We start from the raw sequence: 14200 nt of genomic DNA on the forward strand, positions 1-14200 counted from the left end.
CCAATAAGAATTCCGCCGGAAACGCTCAACATTAGACTGCCTAGTGGCCCAGTATCAGGAGTGGATAGAACTACTGGCAACGGGATACGACATCAGGCTATTATCCTTCGACATTGCGAAAGCTTTTGACAGAGTATGGCACCGTGGCCTGCTAAAGAAACTCTATGCGTATGGATTTCGTGGATGTCTGTTAAAAGTGATTGAGAGCTTTCTTTCCGATCGTTCACTGCGGGTTGTTCTTGACGGGTTTATTTCCCGAGAATATCCAGTGAAAGCAGGGGTACCCCAGGGCACGGTCTTGGAATCCACGCTTTTCTTTATCTAAATAAATGACAAGGGAGACAACCTTATAAGCCCTCTGCATAACTTCACTGATGATACTATGACATACTCAGCCATCCCAAAGCATGAAGACCCAACACAAGTTTCACTTTCCTCGCAGATGGATCTTTTGAAAATTAAAAAGTGGTCTGATGCGTGGATGGTCAATTTCAATGCATCGAAAACAAAGGAGCTTCTAATTACCCGATCAAAGGTGCCACGTGAACACCCCAGTTTCATCTTCAAAAAGGAAGCTATAAAGAGAGTCGACAAGCTTCGTCTACTGGGGATTCATTTCGCCACCGATCTCTCTTGGAACAACCACCTAGATCGGGTGAGAACATCCTACGCAAGACAGCTAGGAGTTACTATTTGCTGCAAGAAATTTTTTCCGTGGAGTTTGATTCTTTCTCTCAACCAATCTTCCATTTTTCCCATTTATGGACGTGGATGTCCAGTATATGTCGGCATCCCAGAGAAACAGTCGGTGTTATCTAGACAGACTAGGAATGGAAAAACTAAGATGGGCTGCACCTGTACACAAGAATTGCTCCAGCCTCTAAATGAAAGATTTGATGTAGCGTTGATGGCTGTTTTCTACAAGTACATGAATTTGCCTCCCTCAGACGTGCTCTCTCGAATTGTACCCCACTTTGTCCAGCCGACAAGGCAGACACGAAGGCACACAGCTCGGTCCAATTATCTAAAGGAGTATACACCGAAAACCGAGTACTTGAGGAACAGCTTCATCCGGCGTTGCACTTCTATCTGGAACGATCTTCCTGGGGATATTACCCCTGCAAATCCCTCTGTTGATACCTCCAAAAGAAGGTTCAATAGACATTTAAAACCTCGAGGCCATTGAAAGAGGTAAATGAATAGCGGCATATCAGATACTTTGAAGTACCTGGCGCCGTGAATATTGGAATAAAAAAAAAAGAGTATCATCGTGTGACCTAGATCATATGCCTTTCTTCTTTTTTTCCTATTTTTAAATAGATACCACAAGAATAGTATCTCCAAACGCTATCTTGAATGGCCCAATTCCTCTCAACTTTAATGGTCCAGCAAAGATTTATTTGTTGATCACAGTGAAAATGTTGTCAACACTTGGCCATTTCAAAGTGAATCTGCCATTTTAATCCTCTTTAAAAATTTTAGTTTTGACTATCCTTTGTCTGCAAAGTCCAGAATACTTGAAATATGCATGTCCTACTTAAGATCATTAGAAATTTGTGACACCGAGGAGTTTAATATGTTTCACTAGCATTTTGGGTGTGGAGTGGATTTTAGTGGATTTTAGTGGATTTACAAATAGGAGTGGATTTTAAGAAGTTTATTGTTATTGTAATTGACGTGGTGGAATTCACGTTCTCGGAATTTACGTTCTCGGAATTTACGTTGCCTTGTCCTAAACATGGGTTGGATTTTGATGGGGCCACTTTTGATATTGCTGGGACATTCTTTAAGAATCAGCAGGTAATCTAAAAATTAATATCTTTGAGGGAATCTCTCACCAATTTCATTAATCAATAATAGATATAAGAGTGGTCCTAACAAGGTTCCTTAAGGAATTCTACCCTAATTAGGGAGGGGATCACAGAGAACATTTTTTTGTATTTTAGAACTTGGGATCTATTTGAAAGAAAACATATACAAAATTTACTAAGAGAGAGTCTACTTCAAAATTATTCAGTGATAAATGAATTAGGACGATGTGATCAACCAAGTCAAATGCTTGAAATATGAACATGGTATGAGGCCAAGTGGCAGTTCTTCAGATGATGGAAAAATCAAGCGAAAATTAGTAAAACTACAATTTAATAAAAATCTTTTTTATGTTATTTTTCATGTGAAATATTATTAGAAATAATGATCAAAATCTCTTGTTGTTGAGAATTTACCCATAAATTCGACAGCTGTTGTTGTCAGAGGACCCTTGGATTTTGACACCGATTGTTTATCATCTGTTTTACATGTCCAGTGAAGTTTTGACAGAGTTGCCTAGATTTCAACAAGGCCTGTTGCGACAAGATATTCTCAAAAGAAATGAATCTCATGATAGAAGCCAATATCTATGTTTGAATTTGGCTGAAGGAAAATTTTTAGTTGGCCTCGTATTCCAGTACATCATACAAGAATTCTCTGACACATGGAAAATAGTTTTGTCAATATAAAATTAGCTGCCTTTATAATTTGATTTTATCAAAAAAAAGCCAATGTGGCTACATTTTAGAGAAGATCAGATATATTTTGATGTATTGGTGCTGATCCCAAATTTTTTTGCTAAAAAATTACGAAGTAATGATAGTTTGAACATTACATAATTAAAAAATTATAAGGAGCTCATATCTCATTGTATCAAATATAGTGTCCACGTTTTGCACTGTAAAAATATAACAACAGCTTCAAGAGGTAGTGCTCGAAGTCACAACTAGGCAGAGTTATGCTGTTTTGAAGGAAAATTTCAACAATGGTACCAAAACCGCACTGTCAAATCATTGGTACCTTTACGCTACAGAGCAAAATACAAAAACATGTTTTGCTCTCAGATCACAAAATGATAAATGATTCTTTAAATATAAATTTGCAGACTAGTTAGCATACAGTAAATTCCTCAACTAGAAACAGTCTCTAAAGAAGTTAACATTGCAAACTTATCAAGATTGCAAGATCAAAATGAAGGAGCCTAAGAAGGAGCGTTTTTTTATTTGTTTTGAACAAGTGTTCTGGATTTGTTTGTATTCCTCAAAAAGTTTAACAAATCATGCATAAAGAGATTTGGCAATGCCTATTTCCAGTAGGTATCAGTTTATCTTGTGATGAATAAACATTGAAAGAATTTTCTTCACTTAAAAGTAGTGCGCGAGGACTCTAACCTCACATTTTACATCTCGGCTCATTTCTGAATATACAAATGATCAGTCTATTCAAATCAATGGTCAAAGGACTTTCTGGGACTTTAAACTAAACAAAACCAGAATGAGAGAAAACAAAAATGTCAGATCAGAGGAGGAAATCTTAATAGCAAAATCAGACCTTGTGCTTTGTACTTTTTTACTGTTAAGCTAATAAATTTCTTGCCAAAGGTATTTTTTCAGGTGGGGATGAAAATTCTAGTATCTAGATGTTACACAAGAATCATATTAGCTTTTGATTTCAACCTAGCCTAGTTCTTTCCTGAAACTAAAATAAAATTAAATACATAGAAATCCTTTGGTTACTTGACTTTGAATAAAATGAGCTTTAATAAAAAAAAAAAAACTTACCAGTGAGTTGCATGCAGCAATATCTGTCTTATAAACAGAAGAACTAGTTTCAGCAGGATAGTTTACCAACTTTTCATTTAAGCTATCTGCTACAAGAGGTTTTAGATTACTAGAAAAATCTTCAGTAAAAGAGTTGTTTTCAGAGGTTACATCAACTCTGTTTCTCTTTGCAGCAAGTCGAGTTATTTGAGTATTTTGAGAGATAGGCCTATAGCTAGCTTTCTCTGTCTGGTTAACTGTCTCATCAGGAAAAGCAAGACCTTTAACTTTAAGCATTTCAGCCACTTTTATTAATGAAGTAGTTTGAGTTTTTGGAACAGTCACTTCACCTGCATACATAAAATTCACCAAAGATAGCAGATCATCAAATTTGACATCCTTCAGAATAATAACAGGATGGGGGTGTGAGATTCCAAGAAGCAGGGTTTCAAAATAGGAACTACAAGATGAGAGTATAAGTCTGTGACATTTGATGCTTTGACTGTCACATGACAGAGTGACATCTGTAAAATGTTCACTGTTTAATAGAGACAAAAAAGCTCCATGAAATACATCCAGGTAGTTGTTCCACTTTAAGCAAAATTCTTTTTGCTCCATTTCATAAATAGTGACCAAATCCTTGAATGACACAAACTTGCTGAAATAAATTGAAATATATAAATAAGAATCCCAAATCACAGGCATTATATGTACTAAAGGTCAAAATTAAGAAAGTACTCTAGAATTAGAAAATAAAGTGCAACTCAATGCACATATTTGTCTTTCAAAGCTTTAATATTCCGTTTCAATTTATAAATATGCCTAGCTTGATAATAATTCTGTTTATATGAATATTGAACAATATAGTTTCATAATTTGAAAAAATTCTTAAATCAACGTTGTCCAATTTAGTTTTTGTGTCCACCACTGAAGACTCTTAGATTTAACCTACTAGCTATAGACTCATGCCAAATCATTGTAACATGGTGACCCGCCATATGGTAAAGGTGCCAATGATTTGACAGTTTTTGTGAAAAAAAAACACACTTTTTCTACTCCAGAAGGCTTAATTTAAAGACTTTTTGTTTGAAAGGGGTTTCAGTATTAAAAAAAAATATCTCTCAATCTAGCCGTTTGATTAGAAATTTGAAGTTTTATCAGAAAAGGGTACAAAACTCCCATTTTATTAAACTGGAGCATTTTTACCCACAAATTCAACAGAACCAAAAAGTTATTGACGTTAGTGAGAACCCTGCTCAACACATTTCAAAATACTTGGGGAATACTTGTGGGTATATCCTGGTTTACTTTTAATTTTACTTTTGATTATCCTTTATCTGGAAAGTTCAGAATTCTTAAAATATACATGTCCTACTTAAGATTATTAGAAGTTTGTGACACCAAGGAATTTACCGTGTTTCATTAACATTATGGGTGGAATAGGAATCCACGGTAATTAGGGAGGGTTCAGAGAGAGTATTTTGTATTTTATAGCTTGGGATCTATTTGAAAGATAACAGGTGTAAAAATTTACTAAGAGGGGATTTACTTCAAATTTATTCAGTGATAAATGAACTAGGGCGTTGTGATCAACCAAGTCAATTGCTTAAAAATAAGAACATAGCATTAGGCCAAGTGACAGTTCCTCAGATGATGGAAAAATCTAGCCTAAAACCAGCAAAACTACAATGAAAAAACGATTTTTTAATTTTTTTTTTTCATATTAAATATTTTCACAAATAAAAATCATCAAAACCTCTTGTTCTTGGGGAAGTACCTGTAAATTTGACAACTATGTTTTTGTCAGAGGACCCTTAAATTTTAACATCAATTGTTTCTCATCTGTTTTACATGTTCAGCAAAGTTTTGACAGTCACCTATATTTTGACAAGGCCTGTTGCTGTCAGTCAAAATTTTTGGCAAGGTTACTACAAGATATTGCCAAAAGTAATAAATTTCATAATAGAAGCCAATATTTACATTTGAATTTGGCTGAAGGAACATTTTTATTTGGTCTGGTATTCCACTACATCAGACAAGAATTTTTTACACTTGGAACATAGTTTTGTCAATATAATATTAGCTGCCATTTTAGCTTAATTGTATCAAGAAAAAGCCAATATGGCTCCATTTTAGAGAAGATCAGATGTATCTTGATGTATTGGTGCTGATCCCAACTATTTTTTGCCAAAAAATAACCAAGTAATGACAGTTTCAACATTACATAGCTAAAAAATTGCTGGGAGCTCATTTTGTGTTGAAAATAGGAAACTAATTGAATTGATTATTTTTTTCTTATCTGGGTGTATTGGATATAGTGTCCATATTTTGCATTGTCAAAATATAACAACAACTTCAAGACATGGTGTTCCAAGTCACCAACCACTAGGCTGAGTTATCCTGTTTTGAAGGAAAATTTTGACAGTTGTTACAAAACTGCACTGTCAAATCATTTGTGCCTTTATCTTATTTCCAAAACCTTTAAACCACATTACATTTTAGCTATTGTAGTGAAAATCCTGATCGAAAACCAAGTATTTTTTTTTTTACCAGACTTTAGCGAAATAGCTGCAAAGCTTTATAATTGCATTAAGGATCATTGAATTAATAAAAAAAGAAGGTTGTCTTGTCAAATATCTGAAACACAGAATTGCTAAAGAATTATATTTTCTCAAAAGATTTAATGTAGATGCATTCTGTGAACTTTAGAAGCAAAAATTTGCCAGTCTTGATTTAAACCCTGGGCTGTAGCCATTTGAGGTAAAAATGGTTGGCTATATTTTTGTACAACAAAAGATATATGCTATTAGGATTCTCAGAAAAGCCATATTTCAAGATCGATTTTTCAGCATGATCCCTTGCTCTTTTCTAAACTTCCATATATTTGCCAATGATAATGACTTTTGAAGTGTTAAGGTAAATTCGATCAGTTTTCATTGATTTTAAAGATAATCAGTATTTTTAACTAGATGATCTCTTTCAGAGCTTTTGAACATCTACAACAACAGTATAAAACTAATTACTGACCTATAAAGGCCTGAAATACTAACTTCAATAGATATCAAACCCCAAATGTGACACATTTATTTACTACATTTTTCTCTTTGATTTTCAGTTACACAAGGAGCCTAACATTTACACTTAGTACAGCAGAGACATTCTTCAATGCAAGCTCTACTAGAAACTAAAGAAAAAAAAAACAAAAAAAAAACCTGAATGCTGCATACTATTAAATTTTTTGAAACATCCTAATTACAATTTTAGCATCAGGTTATTCCTCATGTGTGACTTCATCCCTTCAAATGTAATCAAGCAAAATATCTCAATTTGGCACCAATGGTCAATCCCTTTGAAATTATAATTGACTACCCAGCATTTGAATACAAAAAACTTGGAATTTCATATAGGCTATTATTTATAGACCCACTCAATACATTGTCAATAGTAAAACTTTTTTCTTTTTTTTCATTTAAAAGCAGATGGTAAACTATTATCAGGAAAAAGAGATAAAGAAAATTCATTGAGAATATACAGTTTGAGCTAGCCTGTGTTGGCAGTAAATTTTGTGCCTTTCATATAATTTAGCTACAAAAAAAAGTGAATACATCACTTGATGCTTTTTTATGCTCTTTCTAAATACAACAATTGCTTCCAGGTAACTTACATCTTGAGTCTTTGAAGGGGCTTGACATAGACAATAGCAAGAGAAAGTTTAAGAGTATCTTTAAAAAAAACTTTTTTTGTAAGAAAAAAATAGCCACTTGTAGCTGATTAGGAATGTTAACTATTATTTTAGTTGATTGTAATATTAAAACAAATTTGTTGATTTCTTTTGGGAAGAACCTTAAAATTCTCAAGATTGGCATTGGAGCAAAACAAAAATACTCCATTGGGACCACCTTGGTACTGGATTAGATTTTTAATTTGTATCTCTATTGGTTCAACCCATATACCTGTAAATTGAATCAACTGCAAAGAAACAAGAACCAGAAAAATAAGAGTAATGGATGTTGGAACACACAGTCACAGTTATTTGACCTTTGAACTAGACTATTATGAACAAAATGGTTACCTAAAAATTTTGATTTGATACATTTGAGGAAAAAAGGTGTAGAGGGGGTAGCTAGTCATCCTTTGATCACTTTTTACTCTCAACAAGAGCCTTATAATTTTAATTTCAAATTAAGGTGTGCAGAAGTTGGCACAACCACCCCTTCCATAAGAATGTTATAGGAAAACAATGAACAACTTGCATAGCTTAAAGCTCTTGCTCCAGGGGTTGTGGGGAATTTTTTCTGCCCTAGAGGCATAAGTTTTTTGATCTTTGGATAGCCTTTGGATTTTTCATCAAAATGGACATATTAAATTTTAATTTAACTCCTTTTGGAAAGAGGGCATGGTGGGGGGCTAGTTGCCTTCTGACCACATTTAATTCTTAAAAAAGGGGTGAGTAATGTTTGACTATTAAAGTCATTGGTCCTTTATACTCTAAGCAACAAATATTGTACTCTTATATAGAAAGCATTATGAAGTCAAACAAAAGACAATATTATATTTCCTTTATACATGAAGAATGGTATAAAAGGGCCATTCTTTTGCACTAAGATCTCACATCTTTATGCAAATATTTCTCTTCTTTTAACTCATCTTTTTTCTAAGATCTTACAGCTCACTGATGTTAGCAAAACCTGCAAAGAACACAATTTTTCTGCCATATAGAACAAAGATGAGTGAACTTTGATTAGGCCCGTTTTTAGCACTAAGATCTTACATCTAAGATCTTACATATTTCTGCAGAGATTATCGTTTTTTAACTCATCTTTGTTCTAAGATCTTATAGCTCACTGACGTTAGCAAAAAGTGTGAAGACCGCCACTGTTTTTCCATATAGAACAATGATGAGAGAACTTTGAAGATCTACTCATCATTGTTCTCAGGCCACTGATCAGTGCAGAATGATGAAAGACGTTTGCACAAAAACAACCAAAGATGTAAGATCTTTGTTCAAAGATTTCACTTTTAAGCGTTTTCTGACAAAAGATGTAAGATCTTAGCACATTTATGAGTGAAAAAACGCCCCTATTATATATTCATCATTGTTCATAGATGCTGATCAGAGCAGAATAATGAAAGACGTTTGCAAAAGAACGCTATAAGATGTAAGATGTTAGTGCTAAGATTCTACTTTTAAGCATTCTTTGCCAAAAGATGTCAGATCTTGGCACAAAGATGAGCAAAAGAATGGTCCTAAAGTCTTTGTATGACTTTTTAAACATCAAATTATTTTAGAGAAGTGTGAATAAAGTTATACAAATGACTTTTTGGTTTTCTCATTTAATATATATGTTCCACTAAAATTTATATTGATAGCTTTTTATAGCCTAGGTGTACATGATTTCATTTATAGAGCAGCCTAAAGAAAGTCATAGAAATGACTTTTTAACATATCATTCTACTATAAAGCATTATGAATAGTCATACAGATGACTTTTTATACCTTGTACTATTATAGTCACCAACAACAACTACCAGCATTTATAAACAGGAACCTAAATGATACAAAATACTTTATCAAACAGCAATTAAAAATGCCTATACAACTAAATTATAATAAATAATACAAATAACTTGAAAGCTGTCCCATAAATCAAAATTCAGAATATATTATGTTAACTGATGGACTTGAGTATCTGATCTTTGATAATGTTTTTGGTTGCGGACATTCATCATGGGTGTGTTGTCCACTACATAGTAGGCATCTTCTACCTCTGTGGCAATTTGAAGCCATGTGGCCAACACCTTGGCAATTGAAGCACTGTATTGCAAGGGGGATAAACTGCTTAACTGTATACCTTGCATCCCAAATAGAGATTTTCAAAGGGAACTGAACATCCTGATTGAAGGTGCAAACTAAAGGGATAACTGATGGGCTTGGGTTTTTAAAGGCCAATGTCACTTGCTGTATTCTATTGTCCAGTTGGACCTCCTTGACAAAATCCTCCAGATGGGTGACCTTCTCAGATGGGATAAATACAATGCTTTTTCTGTTTCTGGTTAAAGCAGGGTTGGAGCTAGGACCCAGCACAAACTTTACCTTACAGCCATTTACTGCTAGATTATATCTGAAATAGAAAATATAGCAGTAGCTACTGATTAGATAGCAGCTATTATGATTTTGGTCAAAGTCTTTCTAGAATTGAGACATAATGACCTCTATACTCATGTTTTTGGAGGTGTTCAAACAGTCTTTTTGCAATAACTGTGCTACTCCCAAAGGTCAGTGGTTTATTGGTCTCATTTGGACCTTCTATGCCTATGGCCAAAATCCTTAGACTAAAATTGCACAGGACCACTAACTGTCCAGTCAGTTACAACAAATAAAATACGAATAAATTAAAAACTAACAGCTAAAACAGCAAAGTCAAACAAATAATACAAATACAAGACAAGAGAGGTGGCCTCAGTCAGCCCTACATATGACAATGTAGAAAATTTTTTCTTTATATCTGAGCAATAGAAGATTGTCATTTACTCTTATATAGAGTACAGTATAAAGTAAACAGAAGACAATATCATGCTCCCTCCTAATATGTAGAATGATAAAAAGTCATACAGATGAGTTTATGCATCCTTCTTTTTTAGAGCAAACATAAATAAAGTCATACAGATGACTTTTTATACCTTATGCTATTATAGAGCAAGCAAAAATAAAGCCATACAGATGACTTTTTATATATCACTGCAGCAGTGTAGATATGCACTGCAGCATTAGTGGTGAATCTGGCTGAAAAGCTGAATGTGTACAATATTTAACTTTGCCCACCCAAAAACTTGTTTACGCTATACTACTGTAGTCTGCAAAAGCTTATTGCTGACAATTTCAGTAAAATCCTAGCACTAGCACTTATTTTTATCATTATTTAATGTGAATTTAATATTTATAATATATTGTGTAATGTTATCAGTCACAAAGTATCATGTTTGTTAAATAGTGACTTTTTTTCTCTCTACAACTTGAACAGCTTCTACTTCAATAGCACCCTCTCTTGCCCCCCAATAAAAATACTATAAATATGCTACTGGTTATAAATTAGTGCACATAACTGAGCCAGTGCTGCAAAAACATGTCCCTAATCTGTCCAGTCATTTTGACATGGATATGAAAATTCTAGGCTTGTCAAGCTCTTTAGGATACAAAAGTATGGCTTGTAACACTTTTTAGGTTGAAAAGAACTGTTTTGGCTAATCATATCCATTTCTGATAAATGGCAACACTGTTGTTTTGGAAGAACAGAGAGTTATATGTTTGACTTTTTAATGATGACTTTTCAATTGGCCACTGCCTATTTGAATGTAATATGCTGATGTCTGCACAGCATACCTTGCATTGTAAACTGTTAAAGTGCTTCAAACACCACAAAATCTCACTATCAGCCAAGAGCCTAGCTGACTATTCCTGCACACAGAGCACAGAAATCGATATCTATCATCTTATATTTGAACTCCTTGAGTCAAAAGATCTACTGAAAGATATTTGAGAATATCTAATAAATAAGAGACAACCAAGCCAATAGCTCTGTAACCCACAGAGTGAAGCAAAAGGAAAAGGGCTAAATAGTATCAACTGAAAAGCCCGACTGCTGTGAAATAGAAGAAGAAAGATAAAGGAGCAAGGTAGTATAATTTCTTTCATATAACATTTTAGTGCATTATTTGTATATAGGGAAAAAAAACCAAAAAGTCCTTTTTAAGAAATCATTCATGTTTGCTCTATAATATTATGAGGTACAAAAAGTCATCTGGATGACTTTATTTAAGTTTGTTCTATAAAAGAAAGGCTTAAAAAGTTGTATGTAGAACAGTATTCATATTTGCTCTATAATACCATCAGGTATAAAATGTCATCTGTATGACTTGATGCTCTATATATGAAATCATGTAGGCCTAGGCTACAAAAATCCATCTGTATGACTTTTTTTTGTTTTCTCTATGTATCAGTGGGGTAATATAATTTTGGTAAAGTTCTACTTTTGGCTATCTTGAATAGGGGTTAGGTTAGGAAAATGAAACTTTCATAAATTGGTCCACAGGCTAAAGTATGTCCTGGGAAGGTATTTTGAAGTACCTACCTCCACTCCTTCTCTCTCTAGAGGGTCCTGAAATTTGCTTACATGACAGGTCTATTACCTATTGAAATTTTGACAAAAAAAAATTACCTTAATTTTCAGTTACTAGTTTCTTCTTCTCTGGCTTTAGATATGAAAATGCAAATCAAGAATTTAATCTGAGTAGAATTTTAAGCCATATCAATATTTTTTCAAAATTTAGAAAATGTATTTGCATTACTTTAAAACCTTATAAATTGGGATTGAGCAAAGTTGTGAAGCTGAAGACAATTTTGTTGTACTTTATTTAAGCAGAAGATATATTTTGCAAGCTTTCACTTTTATAACACACAGAGTTTGCAAGGTCATCACAGGTCAGGACCCTCTAGAGGAAGAAGGAGTGGGGGGTAGGTACTCCAAAATACCTTCCCATGACATAATTTGATGTTTAAAAAGTCATACAGAAGGCTTTATATTATTCTCCATGTTTCAAGGAAACACAATATTGTCCATTGTTTGAATTTGTAGTGCTTTCTATATAAAAGTAAGTGACTATATTTGTTGTTTAGAGTATAAAGAACCAGTGACTTTAATAGTCCAATGATGCTCACCCCCTCAGTCAATATTAGGCTAGCATATATGAAGCAGGGATGCCAGGTGCCTGACTTTTGATAGCTCAGCAAGGGAAGCAAAAATGTGCCATCAGCACATTTTTGCTATATATTTCTTGGGTTGAGTTCAAAATTCAGGGTAAATTAGATCTTGCAGGGATGAGAGCAAAAAAAAAGAAAAAAAAATCAGAGACAATGTTACCAGATTGTGTGAATTAGGCTTTTCAGAATACTAAATCTCAAAATTGGTAGGATTCAGTCTTCATTGTCAGATTTCAGCACCATATTCCAAAATCTGAAACAGTGAAGCCTTTTTGACTGATTTTCATTTTTGATTCATATTTGGTAGACATTTTCTGTTCAGTCTTTGGGTTGACAAGAAATATATTTTCCTTAGTTCTCTGGTATGTCAGAGAATTAAATAAAAAAGGGAATTAAAGAAGATCTAACAAAAAAGAATACTTGCAAAAATCTAAAATGATATTTGACATTACTTTCTGGCTAATATGCTGAATTATTCTTTATCAACAATAGAAATTGTGATTAAAGAACTAAAAAAGAAATAGGTACTCAGTATACTGGTCTTGCAATATAGTTAAGTTATACAAAAACGTGGAAGTTAAAGGTGCATTTGATAAAGATAACAAATAGATAGGATTTTCTAATATAAAACTAAAGAGAAGCATGCTCCTAGAAGGTCACATCTCTCCAAAATGTCATCTAGGTAAGTGAAACCAAAGTTTACTTTTTTATACAATGTTTTTAGGACATTGAAATTTTAAACTGCAAAAAGACATAGATTACACAAACTTAGTTATGAGAACAAAAGGTTTCATAGCTTTCAAAATATAAATTAGAACAACTAAGTCAAAGATAAGAAATTAGACTGGCCATTATTAATGCAACTATCATAAAATTGCAGGCTAAAGACAATGTTCTGAGATTTTGTCATAAAACAGAAGCCAAATCCATACATATGAGACAAAATTGTGCTTGGCAAGGCCCTTCAACAGTTCTGATTGTTATTTTTATTTATGTTTTCCTTTTAATGAACTTTGAATTAGTCTTGTACATTTTTAATCATAAATTTATCTTCAACTAGTATTCAAGATCATTTTCAAAGTTAAACTTTTTTTTTGATTTTCAACTCAGCAGCAACTGGGTGGTGTGAAAGTGAATAAAGGATTGTTGACCAAATTTGTGAGAAAGAATATTTATTTCTACCCATATCTGCTTATATTTGTACTTAAGTGTCATTTTAAGTGGGTTTCCCTGGTGTGTCACTTTATTTACCTGAATTTTGAAGTTAGAAATTTTTTATTCCCAAGGGACTTGTCCTTTGTCTGCTAATAAACAGCTGTTTGTTTATTTGTAAATAAGGCCAAGCTGATTTCAGTGTCATTTTCCTTCTTCCGAATTTGTAGCCAGCAACATTGCGCAGTTGCCAAATGCTAAATATTAAAAACACTATTCATTACGCTGGCTCGTCCATTTTTGCGTATTTTTGGTGACAATTTGTGCAGAAGGGAGCAAAAGCAAACAAACAAGAGGCCGAGTTGGTACAGCGGGATTTTAATCCTTAAACTTCTGGGACTAGGTGATTTGAGTATTGCACTTCCCACATTTTGTCTACCTCGAAAATTGTCAAGGCAATAAATTTAGCGTTCTGAGCATCGACGAGATACAATACTTTCATTTGAGCGCCAGGAGAGGAAAAGCTAGCAGAAGAGGGGAAAGTACCTGTGGCAAGTGCTCTAGTGGTATCTGCCGAGAGTTATTTGTCAAAGAGAATTGATAAACTTCCGCTATTTATCCCGAACCAAAAATAGCGAGCAAACAGATGCGTGTTAGCCCGGTGAAGGGTACGGACAAGTGTGCAGCCTGTGAAGATAATTTGAACGAAAGTTCTAATGCT

At 33.7% G+C, this 14200-nt stretch overlaps 1 protein-coding gene across 1 annotated transcript in view; it reads right to left on the bottom strand.

The window, feature by feature from the left end:
* Window positions 1-13692, bottom strand: part of LOC148944932 (zinc finger and BTB domain-containing protein 14-like) — a 51373-nt gene extending 37681 nt beyond the window's left edge. The window contains exons 1-2 of the mRNA XM_089099544.1: window positions 13579-13692; window positions 3591-4227 (exon numbers count right to left, since the gene is read on the bottom strand). Coding sequence (XP_088955670.1) covers window positions 3591-4187 — 597 coding nt within the window. The 5' untranslated portion in view covers window positions 4188-4227; window positions 13579-13692. The remainder of the gene's footprint in view (window positions 1-3590; window positions 4228-13578) is intronic.
* Between the last annotated feature and the right edge of the window lie 508 nt (window positions 13693-14200).

Source organism: Artemia sp. Qi Xiang Cuo, chromosome 13 (assembly GCF_049724085.1).
Source record: "Artemia sp. Qi Xiang Cuo chromosome 13, ASM4972408v1, whole genome shotgun sequence".
NCBI lineage: Eukaryota > Metazoa > Arthropoda > Branchiopoda > Anostraca > Artemiidae > Artemia > Artemia sp. Qi Xiang Cuo.